The sequence below is a fragment of the Podarcis melisellensis genome, assembly GCF_964234715.1.
Source record: "Podarcis melisellensis genome assembly, chromosome: 8".
NCBI classification, from domain to species: Eukaryota; Metazoa; Chordata; class Lepidosauria; order Squamata; family Lacertidae; genus Podarcis; species Podarcis melisellensis.
The window spans coordinates 63,237,831-63,253,848 of record NC_138540.1 but is presented as its reverse complement, the minus strand read 5'-3'; the positions used below and the strand labels follow the sequence as shown (position 1 = coordinate 63,253,848).

The window sequence follows — 16,018 nt, the reverse complement described above, 5'->3', positions numbered from 1 at the left end:
CCATTTGGATCCAGGTTGCCTCCAGCTCTACCAGTCTGACTTTTCTTTAAGATAAGCTGCAGAAGAGACCAACCAATACAACCAGTTCGGCTGGCAGATATGACCTGCCTTCTTAGTGATCATCCTACTATAGTGGTACCTCGAGTTACAGACGCTTCAGGTTACAGACTCCACTAACCCAGAAATAGCGCCTCGGGTTAAGAACTTTGCTTCAGGAGAAATTGCGCGGCGGCGGCACAGCAGCAGCAGGAGGCCCCATTAGCTAAAGTGGTGCTTCAGGTTAAGAACAGTTTCAGGTTAAGAACGGACCTCCGGAACGAATTAAGTACGTAACCAGAGGTACCACTGTACAACTATGAAATTTCCTGATCTGAACAACAAAAAAGAGACGCTGCACATTCAAAAAAGAGACGCTGCACATTCATGAAAATCTTTAATAAAAACTATTTCAAAAACAAAACAAAACCCCGACTATGAAATTCCCTCCTGGGATACACACACACACACATACACACACATATATATATAGCCACTGAGGACATTGTTTCAGATGGCATTGGCACAGAAGTTGTGTGTTATAATAGTTTTAAGGTTTATGTGCTCTGAAATGGTATTAGTAAGCCAGCTGGAATTTTTTTACTGCTACTTTTATTATTATACTTATGTATGAGGAAGCTGAGGCAGGATCCATGATTCTCCCTATTTTTTAATCCTCGCAACAAGCCTTCAAGCTAGGTCAGGCTATGAGTTGGTGATCGGCCCAAAGTCATCTAGTGCATCTAGCGCTGAGGATTTGAACTCGGATCTGGTACTGCAGTCAGTGCATCCGGCTTGCCTTTGGAGCTACCATTCAGAGTTTATGCGACAGCTTCCACCTCCTTTTGACTGTTGGTACGCCTTTCTATTTTAACCTCGTATGGAACCGCCTTGGAAAAGACTTCCGTCTAGCGAGTCTTCTATAAAAAAATGAAATACTGTACAAGCCACACCGCCCACTTCCTTTCTCGAGACCCAAGTCCTTGGGAGACTGCTGGAGTTCCGCTTCTGTCGCTATATGCCGCTCAACACTCCCTCGGGCTATCAGCTGCTCGCTCTCATCCCCGGGGCAGGTCGCGCACTTATTATGCATGATTACATAAGGGAGCGAGGCTGCGATTGGCCGAGGGAAGCTCTTACAGGCGCCAATTGGCGAGCACCGTTCTGAGCGGCGATTGCTGAGGGGAAAGACATGGAGACGGGCCGGGGGCTTTTTCTGTGGGCGGCGGCGTGGCTCTGCTTCGTCGGGGCAGCCTCTGCCTCGGCGCCCCCTCAGCGCTACACCCCCGACTGGCCCAGCTTGGACGCCCGGCCGCTGCCGGGCTGGTTCGACGCCGCCAAGGTCGGCGTGTTCGTCCACTGGGGGGTCTTCTCGGTGCCGGCCTGGGGCTCCGAGTGGTTCTGGTGGCACTGGCGGGGCGAGAAGCAGCCCGACTTCGACCGCTTCGTCCAGGCGCGCTTCCCGCCAGGCACCAGCTACGCGGACTTCGCCCCCCGCTTCACCGCCCACGACTTCCAGCCCCAGCAGTGGGCGCGGCTCTTCCAGCAGGCCGGCGCCAGGTCAGCAGCAGACGGGCGGAGCGGGCAGCAGAGGCCGCTTCTGCATAGCGGCCGGCATAGGGTTTAGCACGACTGAGCAGTAGTAGTAGTAGTAGTAGTAGTAGTAGTAGTAATAATAATAATAATAATAATAATAATAATAATAATAATAATAATAATAATGGTGTATAATAATCCATGTGACAAACAGCACCGCGCGGACTGTGTTAATCGCAGTAGTTGTTATGAATTTCCCGCCCTTCACTCTAAGGTCCCAGGGTGGGCTACAACATAAAAAAGAACATCGAAATCAGTTTAAAACAGCAGTCACAGAAACAATATCAGGAATATATATATATATATATATATATATATATATCAACATGAAAACGCATTGAATGATATCGGATCTTATTAGGACTTCATAGCATTTTTGCAACTAAAGATGGACGATTAATTAGCATTGTTACAAGTGGAGGTGTACTTGATAAAGAATTATGTGCCTTACCTTATCCTTAGCTTAGCTGACCTGTAATAATGCTGTTTGTAATAATTTGATATGGAATGCTTGTAACTGCATAGTAGTGTTTTCTTTTCATTATGTGGTTATGCTGTGTATAATCTGTTATTGGCATGATGATGTAGCGCATAGCAAATTATTCCTACACAGCATCTTTGGAAAGGATAATGCTGCGCATAATTCATTTCATTTATGTTACAATATTTTTTATTGCGTGGGATTTTCATTGTTCTGCAATGGATAAAATACTCTTGCATAGAAAATTATTGTTACTACACACCATTGCTCTTTCATAATATAAATCATTGCAAAACTATTATAGCATTCAACTCAAATCATTGCAAAACTATTATAACATTAGGATATAGCTATATTTTCTAGGCTTGAGTCTAGCTTGAGTACAGTCTTAACCTGCAGAAGAATGAAGGTGTTGCACTGAACTGTGTCACTTCCTCTCCCAGCTTTACCTGGAGATGCCAGGGAATGAACTTGGGATCTTCTGTCTGCAAAGCAAATGCTCTGCAAAGCTATGGCCCTTTCCTAAATTCTGTCACAGCATCACCCAATAAAATCGACATGCAGTGGATTTTGGACTTACAAAAATGTAAAATACATACTAAGACACTTAATTAAGTTTTGAGATTTCCTGCTGAAAGATGTGGTAATGAGAAAACTATTGCCTTCAGACAGGTGCTGCTTGGGGACTTCCCAGAGGCATCTGGTTGGTCATTGTGGGAAACAGGATGCTGAACTAGATAGGCAATTAGTCTTATCCAGTTGGGGTGCAAAAGGTTTTGCTGTGGTCCTCCCTCAGTCATTCAGTTCTTGACCAGCTAGCACACCCTATCTCTTGGTGAGGCTTCTTACAAAGCTGGGCTGGCCATTTTCCAGACATTGCTGTTGGGATGGTCTAATTTAAAATTATAGGCTTATTGAGGAAACACCTCAAAAGGTATGTGCCATACAATTGTATCCAACTAAGTCCTACTTCAAGTAGACCCATTGAAGTTAATGGACTTAAGTTATGTTCATTATCTTCATTGGGTCTGCTCTGTTGGAGTAGCATTGTATACAACCCTTGATTTAAAAGGACTTATCCATAGAATAGAATACAATACAGTAAAGGGAGGGGGAGGGATACAAAAGGAAGTGGAATGGGGAAGTCATTGCAGAAGTTACAAGAGGTCGAAGATTTTGGGGAAGAAGTTCAATCCCTTGCAGAGAGGAAGAGATAGATAAGAAGGGGCCAGAGTATGAAAATAAAAAAAGAAAAGTAGTAACTGGACAAAATGCAGGGCAATGAAGAAACAGAAGCCAGCAAAACAAGAAATGGAAAAAACCCAGCTGTACGGGCACCAGAAATAAGAATGGAGGAGAAAGGGTGAATCTGAGCGTACAAAGAGAATTTCAGTCATCAAACTGGGAAAATAAAAGAAGAGACCTGTGTTTTTGCAGAAGATAACAGAATACATGAGCAATGGTTGTTTCTACAGTGTCTTGAAGAGTACTGTACACAGGGAGAAGGCAAAATAGAAGCATTACTTAAGTGTCTTTCAGGCCAACTTGTTTGTTAAGCATTTGTTCTAATTTGGTTGCAGGGAGATTAGATGCCATTGGCTATTTAATGAGCATCCATTCTGATTTGTTCGTGGGGTGGTTAAATGCCATTGCATCAAAGCAAATGTTATCCCAACTTTCCAGTTCATTTTCCTGTTGCTTAGTTCAAAATGTCAGACCTTTGGGGGAAGCGGATTTGCTGTGAGACCTCCAAATCAGCTATAATTTTACATCCTGAATTAGCTGGTACATGATTGAATCTCACATGAAAATAGTGACAATCTGGAAGTGCAGCCAGAGTGAGAGAAAATGAAGTGATTTAACAAAGTTGGGAAGGCCCATCTTGGTCTAGTCTCTCCAGCTCTCACCTATCCTCCCTGTTACATTTGGGAATCTTGTTGGTTAATTTTCTTCCCTTCTAATCCTGTGTCTTTGGTTCCTACAGATATGTGGTGTTAACAACAAAGCATCATGAAGGCTTCACCAACTGGGGGTCCAACGTGTCATGGAACTGGAATTCGGTAGATACGGGGCCCCATCGAGACTTGGTGGGTGAACTGGGGGATGCTCTCAGAGAAAGGTATCTATGTGGGTTAACAAGTGGGGAGTGGAAGCTTATTGCTGTGCAGGGTCCTGGGCTTCGCAGCCTTCTGCTGACATCCAGACCTATCTAATTCTATTACTGTGTTTCCCCCTTTGTTTAATCTTTAGGAACATACACTATGGACTGTACCACTCCCTCTTTGAATGGTTTAACCCGCTCTATTTATTGGACAAAAAAAATGGCTTCAAGAGTCAGTTTTTTGTCTATGGCAAGATCCTGCCTGAGCTTTATGAGCTTGTCTTGAGGTAAGATTGAACAACCTCCACTTACATGTTTGCTCCCTTCCAAGCCCCATTGAATAAAGTGAGACTTTCAAGTAAATTGGGTTGCTCAGAGGTTTCCCCTTGCTACTTGTTGCTGTGGTAGATTGTTATTGTTCTTGCAACACTTAACAGAGTGTATGGGGCTGTATAAAGTTACATAGGCTGCCTCTGCCATGATCCCAACATTCTACCACCATGTTTCCTACATTGAAACCATGACCTAGCTATGAAATCTCAAATGGTTCACTATGTGTCCCCTTAAACTACCTTGGTGGGTTGTTATGAGGATGAAATGGGTAAGTTCATAAGCAGTGTCTTGATCTCCTTGAGGAAGGGCAGGATATATATGCTAGGGCTATATATGCATATGCATATATTGTTTTGATAGTCTTAGAGGGGGAAATAGCTGGGCAAGCTGCTGAAGCTGTGCCTCTCAGGCCCTGTCATGGTTACTTATTTAGAAATGGTAGCCAAGCTTTGCCCCATCCCCTTCAGCTCTGTTGTAGGCATGTTTACTCAGATGGAAATCGTACTGTGTTCAGTGGGGTTTGCTCACAGGTAAGGGTGCATAGGATTGCAGTCTTAGTGAGTGTAAAGGTCAACCCCTTTTGTTTTGCCCACAGTGGCTTCCAGAATTTCAGCAAACAACGCTGACAGACTTTCAAGCATATCTTTACAGACGAGAGAGCTAGGAACATTAAAAAAACAAAAAAAACCCCACTCAAGTTCTGTACCTGGTGCCCAATGTTATGCTTTATGGAACTGCAGTACATATGTAACCCTATAACTTTGTCATTTCTAAAACATGTTTGTAGTGCACAAAGAACTCCAGTTTTGTAATAAGAATGTAGGTTTCTTGCATGCAGACTGCTGGCACAATAGACTTCTTTCCACCCGGTCATTTGTAGACAAGTGCAATTAGCACACTTGATGTAGAAAGGTGGGGTATAAATTGTTGTAATACATTTACAAAATAATTGAATACCATGAGCAGCTATTAGTGGCTCATCTCTGCAGAAAGACCAACTCGGATTTATGACGCAATGGTACTTGCATCTTAGATACAAGCCAGATCTCATTTGGTCTGATGGAGACTGGGAAGCACCAGATACTTACTGGAACTCAACCTCTTTCCTCGCCTGGCTTTACAATGACAGTCCAGTCAAGGTATCTCAATTTCCTTCATGTTTACTTAAAAAGGTTAAGAACTGGGTAGTCTCCTTGTTTGCATTTGAGATGAATCTCTTAGAATGGTTTCTGGAATATGGGGTTGTCACATCTTTTTGTGCTCCTTTGTAAATTCTGCCCTTTTCCATTTCCTCCGGGGTGAGATGTATGAATTGCTTCTGATGCAGGATCAGCTTATGGTTATGATTATATATGTGTTGCTTTATTATACCCAAAGGTCTCATGGCAGTTTATAAACAAATATTTAAACCTACAACTACAATAAAAAAGATCACACTATGTGTCCCTCCAAGAGTGCACTTCCTGCCATAAAATTAATCACACACAGTCACCGTAAAACCATAAGCAGCTAAAAACGTTCCATTGAGCTAGTGAGAGAATGATGTCAGTATTCAAATATTTGGGTGTACAGTATTTTTTTTTTAAAAAAAAACCAACCTGACAGTGAAAAGATGTTAGATTTGCAGCCAGGTGCACCTTTCTGGGCAGAGAGCCTCTAAGAGAAAAGGCACTTTCTCACGTGGCAACTCTCTGCACCGCTGTTGGAGATGGTATTCAGGAAAGGGCTCCAGAGATGACCAGGGGGTTCTGAGCAGGTTCATAAGGGAAGAGACACCTCATAAGCCTTAAGGCAATAGACACTTTATAGGTTAAAATTAGAACTTTGAATTTGGCCTGGAAATCAGCTGAAAGCCCGTACAGATGGCTGGCGCTCTTATTAGATTATTCATCATCCCAGTTCCACTTATAAATATGGCAGCCAGATTTTGCACCAGCTGAAGTTCATGAAGCCTCTTCAGAGGTAGCCCCACATATAACATGCTATACTAGACTTAATGCGATGTTACCAGAGCATAGGCAGTCTATCCCCATCCAGCACCCTCATCCAGTCTGTCACTGCAACCAGGCAGCTGAATGTGTGTACAAACTCTGCTGAAAGGCATTTGCTTAAGGTGAGATAATACAGAAGTTCCATCAGTGGCTCATTCCCACATGCAGATTGCCACCCAATGCTGCAGTCATCTGGGAATGGGCAGACAACAAGCCAGATTCTGTAACATTGAAACTAAACTGTAGCAAAGTCTTTTTCCTCACTGCACTGTCAGGGAGCTGGGTGCAAGCCCAAGCCTTTGTTAAGGTTTGTTCCAGCTCAGGCGCAAGTCATGGTTTTGTGTGAATGAGGCCACTTTCTTCAGAGTGCTAACAGGGATTCTACAGCCATCTATAGGGCCACGTGTTGCTGTCCCCCGTCTTTGATCCAAAGGAAAGTGGAGAAGCAGAACACACTGGATACTTCCATTTTTATCCTGAAACATTAAGCTCTGTTTTATCTGGAGGATTTCACACGCACCTGTAATTATTGAGGATTGTAGCATAAGGCAAAACAGCTGCAGTTATTTCATATGAATCTCTCCCTCTAGGATACTGTAGTGGTGAATGATCGATGGGGCACCAATTGCTCTTGCCACCATGGAGGTTTCTATAACTGTCAAGATAAATATGAGCCTGGCACTCTGCCAGACCACAAGTGGGAGATGTGCAGCTCTATTGACAGAAGATCTTGGGGGTATCGAAGCAACATGCAAATCAATGAACTCATGGATGAATCCAGCATCATTCAGGTGAGCACTTTGAAGTGTAAACAAAGGCCAAGGATTGGCCATCCAGCAATGATGTTGCAAAAGCTTGCAGAGAGTTGCCTGGAGGTTGCAACAGCTGGAGCAGAGATTTGAATTGAGCCTCATCTCTAGTTAAAGTAGGCCATATTCTTTAGGAAAATGCTAGATTCTTTTGTACTTCAGCTTAAGCGCATGTAAATGGTGCTGGACAAGCTCAGTATCTTTATAAAAAAAAAGGCTTTTTCAATCTTCCCCAAACCAACTGCCGCCTCCAACCACAGATGAATACCTGAAAAGAGAACAAACCATGCAAAACCATAAGCATTCATCCTGTTTGTTGACTTTTGAAGGGACTGTATAAGATAAAAGGTGAAGGAGAGGATAAGAACTGGCATGAAATGCCACCACCACACCTGCTCAGACAGGCCCTTTTCCTTCTTCCCAACTTATACTTAAATCCCCCACAAAAGATAGAGGCATCAAACATGAGCATGCAAGATATTTATGTTTAGTGAAAAATTTGCTTTGTATGTTTATCAGAGTCAGATTGTTGAAATTACTGCAAGAGCAGCAGGATACATTCTGCAATGTGAATATTTTACTATAATGTTGGGTACTTGTGAGGTTATGGAATTTCCTAAGTCAGGAAAAAGGAGGCAGTGTTGGACTGCTGCTACTACTACTATTATTATTAACATTTGTTAGTTGCTTTATCTTGCCCAATGAAACCCAAAACGACTTACGAACAGACAGTAAACCCAACATACATACATTAAAACATCCCATTCACTTCTAAAAGGTCACAGGTAGTTAAAGGTTAAAGACCTGTTTTTGCCCGGCACTTAAAGATATGTAGTGAAGGTGCCAGGAGAGCCTCCATGGGGAGAGCATTCCACAAATGGGGAGCCCCTGCAGAAAAGGCCCCTTTCATGTTACCACTGTCTGGACCTCTAACAGAGAAGGCACATGAAGAAGGGCCTCAGAGGATGAGTGCAGGGTCCAGGTTGGTTCATATGGGCAGAAGCAGTCTTTGAGGTATTGTTGACCATGTTGTCTCCCCTGTTCTAGAGTATCCTTTCTCAATGTAAAGGACTGGACTAGTTGACTCAAACAGGCACTTGCAATTTTATTGCTGCTTTGGGGGATGGCTTTCTTTCTCTCTTGACTTAAAAATGTTTATATGTTCTGTTTCTGTCTTTACCACAGGAACTTGTGCAAACTGTGAGCTATGGTGGAAACTATCTTCTCAATGTGGGACCCACAAAAGAAGGGGTGATTGCTCCAGTCTTCCAAGAGAGGCTCCTAGCCCTTGGGAAGTGGCTAGGCATTAATGGGGAGGCCATTTATGAATCAAAGCCATGGAGAATACAAAAGGAGAATTGCACTTGCAGCACATGGTATGGCAAAAACTAATACAAAAGCAGGCTTCTTCTTGAAGATTCAGGAAGGTATCCTCTAATGCTTCAGCTACCTATAGTTAACCATTATTTGCATAGCAACAAGAGGCGATGTCAGTTTCTTCATGGATATTTGGTTGCAGTGTTGGCCTTAACGTGATGAGTAAACTGTGTTAGAACCTCTTTAGGAACGAGCAGACTTACACAAAATTCCTTTTGTAGTATCTTACACGAATTCAGGTGTGAAAGAAGATCTAGTCTCTATAAGCCTTTATTACCTAGACACTATTTTACTGAGGTAGTAAGAAGGGCAAACCTTTTGCATGTGCTGCAGTAGTTCAGAGGAAACTGAAATGCAAGAGGCCTCACCTTAGAAAAAGACATAAAGTATTGTCAATCACAGGTGACTCAGGCTGTCAAAAGTACTTTATTGGACTGTACTTCTCTACTCTTTTAGCACCCAAAGCCCATGAAGGTTTGCTCTTCAGATTAATGCTTTCTTTTCTTACTGTGCTTTGCTTTATTTTACTTAATGAGAAGGTTTGTGTTAGATTTAACATCTGAAACCACAAATGGCTTTGTTTTGTTTAAATGCTGGTTACACGTTTAAATCTTCTTGGTTGACTTTTTGGTATTTGCTACATTGGGGGTAGTTATTTTATTTATCTAAAAGATAAATAAATCTCGGGGGTCATCCCTCATTCAATGCAGGAATAATTTTTGCTATTAAGAGCTCCCCTGCGTACATCAGCTATGACATGGTGGTGCGCTAAATCCTACGTAGAGGGAGAGATGAGAGAATGCCAATTCCGAAAGTCTTTCAGGAGCAGAGAACATTTAAAAGAGAATGGCCCAGCATAGAACTCTAATGGAAAGTTTCCACAGGCCCCTGCCAGACCCACCTCCATGTTGGTGACGGCAGCAGTTGAAAAGCAAGGACAGACTGTCATGCAATGTTTGCTTTTAGGGGGTGTGAGTGTAAAGGTGGACTTTGAGGCTTTCGTCATTCTTGGCCACGCAGCCACAACATGAGAAGGTGGAACAAGCGCTAGATCCCTGCAAACATCAGCAAGGGAAGGTATTTCCGAAACAGATGTTCTGCTCCTGCAAAAGATGGATGCTTTTTCTTTGCTTTGGAATTTTTGTGTTTCTTTCCACAACTTTGCTTTGCTGTGTATTTTCTTAGGTACACTTCAAAGGGAGCAACAGTCTATGCCATCTTCTTGACCTGGCCAGAAAGCAGTGTGTTGATTCTTCCATCACCTGTCTCATCTGCAACTACCAAAGTAAGGAAAGAAGGGAAAGTAGGCCTGAAAATTGCGTCTACTGGCATCTCAGTAATTTTTAACATTTCTTAAGCCTTTGGTATGGCATAGAATAGTTTTAATGGCTCTAGTAGGAACGTGAATACCCCATATTCAATATGAATACGAAATTACCTTAGTCTGGCTATTGGTCTGTCTATTCCAGGCATGACCAAATAAACGCCCTCTCAGTTACCTTTGCCAACATACAGTAGAAGTTGTGCTGGATTTCGCTTGAAAGGAAATGCACCACGGAATCTCCATATCAGATTCATATGCATATTTGCTCTGGAAAGGCAAAGTACCTATTCCAAGTATCACTTCATATCATCCATGTTCATGTGCTCCATTCATGGGTACCCATTTCTGCTAAATGATGGCAACTTAAACCCTGACTGACCAAGAGGAGACTGGATTGTTCCTGATCCTGAACGTGGCTGCTGATGGTCTTGGGCAAAGCTCTCTCCTAGCTCTGCTTCTTGAGATCTTTTTAACTGGAAATACCAGGAGTTGAACCTGCATCTTCATGCTGTTAGGGCACTTCCCCAGTTATCTGATTAGCTGGGTTTAACCTCTGAGGGGCAGGGAAAACTGCCCAGCATGAAGGCAGGTAGCTCCTTCCATCTCCCCCACCCCATGCACTGCTCTTGTTGTTCTTGCCCACTTTAGGGGCAGCTGCAGATTTGCTGGTCTTCCAACTGGCTCCAGGTCATTATGATGCCCACACCAGAAAATGATAGGCGTGCATTGTTTGCATTTCCCTGTCAGTCACGTGCCTTCCTAGATTCTCTTCCTTTTGTGAGGAGGCAACAAATTAACACAGAGGTGTAGCCTCTGCTCCCTATAAATAATGCAGTTGGGTGAGGTGGGCAGCAGGAGAAGTAGTAACTACAGTGTAGGAAGGCAGCCTGTCAGTGGTCAATCTAGTTGCTGAGTATTTCCAAGAGATTAATTTATTTGGGATATTTATAATTAGCCTGTCTCAGAAACATATCAACAAAAATACAGCAAATATAACTAAAGCATATTCAAATAAGGGTGGAAATTGTAACAGCTAATTAAAACACATACAGTGGTACTTCAGGTTACATACGCTTCAGGTTACATACGCTTCAGGTTACAGACTCCGCTAACCCAAAAATATTACCTTGGGTTAAGAACTTTGCTTCAGGATGAGAACAGAAATTGTGCAGCGGCAGCAGGAGGCCCCATTAGCTAAAGTGGTGCTTCGGGTTAAGAACAGACCTCCAGAACGAATTAAGTACTTAACCCGAGGTTCCACTTTATATTGCTGCTAAGGGTAAATCTTCTATTATCAGACTGCATAAATAAATTGAACTGAAATTCACTTGTAGAGGAGATAATTCCAGAGATGTGGTCTTACCACATATACGTTCCTTCTATACATCCCCTCACTCTGAATCCTGGTGGGGGCTGTGAACAGAGCTGCTCCCTCCACCTCCCCACTGGCTGATCTTAAGATCAAGCTGTCTGGCATTGGAGGAGATGCTCTGGCAGATATTTGGGCCCAAGGCTGGTTAGGGCTTTTAGGCCATCTCTAACGCCTTGAATCAAACCTGGTAGCACACATGCAGGCAGTGTAGAGCTTTCAGGGTTGGCACATGTTCCCATCTTGCTGCGCCATCTGGCAGCCGCAGGTTTTCACTCCTAAAATTGCCCTATGACTCTTCAGAAAATTAGATTGCTACAAATAATCAGAGAAGCTCCTTCCTCCAATAGGCAATTGTAGCTAGATACTTTCCAGAATGTTCTGTAATAGACTTAAACAGCAAAATGCCATCTGAAAACAAAATTCACATCTTTAAATGCCATTTTATAAGAATGTTATTTGCTTCCTCTTGCATCCTGTGTATGTGGTCTACCCCGTGCTCTGCAATCACTTTTTACTTATTCATTTCTGACAAGAGATCAATCTATGCAGATGCATACTGTGTCCTCTTGTAGGGATGGAAGCAGTGGTAGTTTTGTGCCTGTTCAGGCTACCCACAATTCCTAGACTCTTCAGGCCTTAAGCCAGTAAGCAAGTGCTTGGCACATGTCTGTGCCTTAAAGTTATTTTTTTCTTATTCTTGGTATTTTCTTAACTGCAGTAAGCTTGATAAAGGCAGTCCCCTCCTTACAATCTTGGTACAGTTTGTTTTTACAGTGGTACAGTTTTCTCTTAAAGAACACAGTGAAAACCTTATCCCTAATTGAAATTTGCCATTTCCATATTCTTCCTTTTTTTTGGAAACTCTTACAAAGCAGAGGATATTTCTGAAATCATTGTGCTTTATTCTGAACATTCCTTCCACCCTAATTCTGAATGGTTTGAAGACAGCGAGTTGTTTAGTGCAATGGGGATCCTTCTTGCAGTAGCTGTTTATTTATATTTCTCATGTTTATATCCCACCATTCCTCCAAGAAGCTTAAAGCAGTGTACATGGTGCTCCCCCACTCCATTTTCTCCTCACAGCAACCCTGTGAGGTAGGTTAGACTGAGAGACTGTTACTGGTCCAGGATCGCCTAGTGAGCTTCATGGATAAGTGGGGATTTGGACCACTACTCCTCACTGGTTCTCCCCATGTGATTGACACACAGTACCTGCATTGGGCTCATGGCCCAGCTAGGATTCTGCGGCGGGGTGGCCATGTCACTGAGAAAAGATGTGCAGTCATAATATACATTACTAGTCAGGTTATGAGCCGTTTGGTGGTTCCACATGTTCCGCAAGACCAATATGGAGATTGCTAGCTATGTGATCCCGCCTAATTATCTTACAATGCTTTTGTATAAAGTAACAAATTAACAACTTTTGTATCCTTGTTGTAGGTGACTATGTTGGGATTCTCTGAACCTTTGAAATGGCAGGTAGCCCCAGACAAAGGACTGAAGATCATGCTGCCCTCTGCTGTTCCTTCACTTCTCCCTCTGCAGCATGGCTGGACTCTTAAGCTAGTTGGAGTGGCATGATGGTGACGTTGGAAGGAAATTGAGGAACGTCTGTTTCTCTCTCAATGACGAACCATTCAAGCTGGTGTGATTAGTGGCATGAATGGGTTTGAAATCGTGGGTGGTTGGGGCTTAAAAGATGAGTCTGCAATGCAATGCAGTGTTTATGTGTTAGCAATCCTCAGGTGTTGCATTTCAGTAGGGAGAAACCGAAGAACGGGCACTCTCCCGGCAGGATTTAATTTGCCTGACACAAATGTCCAAAAGCACTCTGCTGTAATGCATTGAGCATAATTTGCACATAATGAGAACTGTCTCCAGTAACTTCTCGGGGAAATCAACTTGGGCTGTGGTGAGTTCCACTTCACTTACATGTTATGGGGAACTATACCTAGTGGCTAACTGAACACCAAAGTTATTGTGATCTTGGCCACTTAGCTTGAAATAAACTGTGATCCTTGACTTAGCATTACACCTGAAGCAGAAATTGTGGTTTGTTTCAGTCTCAGCATACCCTGATCTGTAGCCAAGGTTTGTCCTTGGCTTACTGATGATGCTTTGGTAGAGCAAAAGAAACCATGATTCCTGGCTTAGCATTACCTCCAAATCTGGGGTCATGGTTTGTTTTGCTCTAATGCTACGCCAGGGATAATGGTTTGGTTCCACTTGCAGGAAAGCGACAAAAGCAGCTCTGAAAAGCACATTCCAGCAAACCATTGCCTGGTATACTGTGACATGCAAACTTAGGCCATTGATTAGAGGCAAAATGAGCAGAGCTCAGCAATTGATCTCAGTTGAATTAGAGCAGATCTCCCATTTATGTATTGCTTTACACAGGAGTCACAAAGCAGTTTCCAGAGACAACAGCATACAATCGACAATAAAAAAATATCAAAATGAAACAGATATATGAAGTATAAAACAAAATAACTATATTAAGTGTTCATTCACAAAAATCACTCAAAAACATGAATAACTGCCCCATCCAGTAAATATGAACAAAAATATATGTCCAAAACATAGACCATTAGTATTATGAGGTACTAATTAGAACTTTGAAAGCTTCTGAAAAGTGTTTTGCTTGGAAGTGGAATGGAGAGGCCTTGTATCTAAGTTCACAAACCAGCAAAGTCCAATGGCAGGGAACACAGAATTAACTAGAATCACTGGTAACAAGCCATCAATACATCACAGCTGTGGGGCAATAGATAATTAAATGCCAGATTTTGGTGCAGTGATTTGAGGGGAACAAAACAACGTTGTTCTTGGAAGGCAGTGATGATATGACCTTCATGTTTTCAGAATTGTGTAAGTTCATCTCTTGCAAAAAGTGGAACGTGAGCCCATGTAGAACAGGGAAAGGACTCTCTTAGAATGGGTTTCAAGGTCTAGACTTACAAATCAATTAAGAATTCACTTGTAAATAAGAAAAGTAGCTGGTCCCTCACTTGCCTATCTCATGCATTCTATTGATGAAGAGTTAATGCTATCCTGAAACATCCAGTTAATTCATATGGCTGCATATGGCATTAAGTGCCTTTTCCACAGGCATAGCTGGCAAAATTTAGAAACTTTCACCATTGGCTGCTCATCTCACCCCGTTTTTCCTTAGCTAGTCCCTTCCCTTATGTCAAGGGTAGCAAATCTGGTGGCCTCCAGATGTTGGACTTGAACATCCTTGACAACCAGTCATGCTAGCTGTGACTGATGGAAGTTGTAGTCCAACATCAGGAGGATACCATGTTGGCTAACCCTTCCATAGCATATAAACGTACCTTCTAAATGAATAAACATACAAGATGGGGAATATGATTGCAGGACCTTTTACCGCGTTGCTTGAGGGATGTTCTTGTGCTCTGGAAGTACAAGCTAATCATGCAGTTGAGGGCAAATGTGGCTCTGAGTGAAGGGTATGAGTAATTGGGTTGAAATGTTGACCCACATCCCTGATGGATGTGGGATCTGTGGCACTACAGATGTTAGTCCTGCTCCCATCTGCACCAGCCAGTTGATGAAACTTGTAGCTGGGCAACATCTGCAGGGCTACAGGTTCTCCACTCTGCTGCAAGGGGTATGTAGCAGTCAACTGCATTCTGCCACCCCCACTATGGCCTCTATGATCAAGCAATGCAGTAGATCCCAGCAGATTTAAGGAGTGTGTTGCAGTTGCTTAGCAACTATAACAGGTGATTTCCTCACCTCCATCATATGGCCTATCATGACAAAATACGACAGACAGTATATTTCAAAGGGAAACTCGTACGGTGCAACTCTGTAAACGAATGACTTTAAATCAGATGTTTAAATCTTTTATATATATATAAAACCAAACAGCTAGATTGAACCACGTGGTATGAGTGGTCCTCCTGATGTGTTATTCTGCAATGTATCAATCACAGTGCCTTTTCTGTTTTTCATATCTGATTTCAAATGTTGGTTTTGCAAAGATAATAAAACATTGGAATTGAAGTAAAAGCATTGCATGATCTGAATATATGGCATTGCAACAGGTGAAGTTTGGAAGCAAAATGGGTAAGAACTTGGGAAGAGGTAGGCGGCCATTAGAACTGGCTTGTGAGAATGCCCTTTGTGGTGTCCAGTTTTTCTGCACATAAAATGCAGCTTTTCAGTTATCCTGTGGAATAATAATAATACCACATTTAATCACTATCTTAGTATTATTATCTCCATAATAGATAAGCATAGGCTGAGAGAATAGGGGATTTATCTAGGACTTAGCAGCTCACAGCATGGACACAGGTTCTTAAGAAAGCCAAGGAGACACCAGAGAGGTGCCATTGTTTTACTCCAATACTTTTCAGAGGTATCCATTACCTCTGAGGCAAAGAAAATCCTCTCCCAACCCTTTAGTTACCTTCAATCATTTCTAAAATGATTTTTAACACGTTCAAGGGGAAAGACCTATGCGAGTTCCAAAGAAAGGTGGTTTCCAATGAACATCCTGGTTCAATCATTAATTGCAGTGCTGTGAAGTAACAGTCAAACTCAAAAGCTCAAGCTCAGTGCCAGTTAGGGGG

At 42.6% G+C, this 16,018-nt stretch overlaps 1 protein-coding gene across 2 annotated transcripts; it reads left to right on the top strand.

The window, feature by feature from the left end:
• The first annotated feature begins 1,205 nt into the window (after window positions 1-1,205).
• On the top strand, window positions 1,206-15,455 carry FUCA1 (alpha-L-fucosidase 1). 2 transcript variants are annotated; one of them, XR_014171286.1, is made up of 9 exons: window positions 1,206-1,596; window positions 4,098-4,232; window positions 4,364-4,501; window positions 5,581-5,686; window positions 7,129-7,329; window positions 8,533-8,723; window positions 9,910-10,009; window positions 12,861-14,292; window positions 14,332-15,455. XR_014171286.1 is itself a non-coding variant. In XM_081923315.1 (8 exons), exons 1-8 carry the CDS (start codon window positions 1,229-1,231, stop codon window positions 12,999-13,001), a joined length of 1,380 nt encoding a protein of 459 aa, XP_081779441.1. In that variant the 5' UTR covers window positions 1,206-1,228; the 3' UTR covers window positions 13,002-15,455. The 2 variants fall into 2 exon arrangements, 1 of the variants encoding a protein (XP_081779441.1); XM_081923315.1 differs by having other exon boundaries at window positions 12,861-15,455.
• Window positions 15,456-16,018: the final 563 nt, after the last annotated feature.

Coding starts and splice junctions, on each gene's coding strand:
- FUCA1 (XM_081923315.1), top strand. CDS start 1,229: ATGGAGACGGGCCGGGGGCTTTTTCTGTGGGCGGCGGCGTGGCTCTGC. Junction 4,233..4,363: donor GGGGATGCTCTCAGAGAAAG/GTATCTATGTGG, acceptor TTTAATCTTTAG/GAACATACACTATGGACTGT. Junction 5,687..7,128: donor ACAATGACAGTCCAGTCAAG/GTATCTCAATTT, acceptor CTCTCCCTCTAG/GATACTGTAGTGGTGAATGA.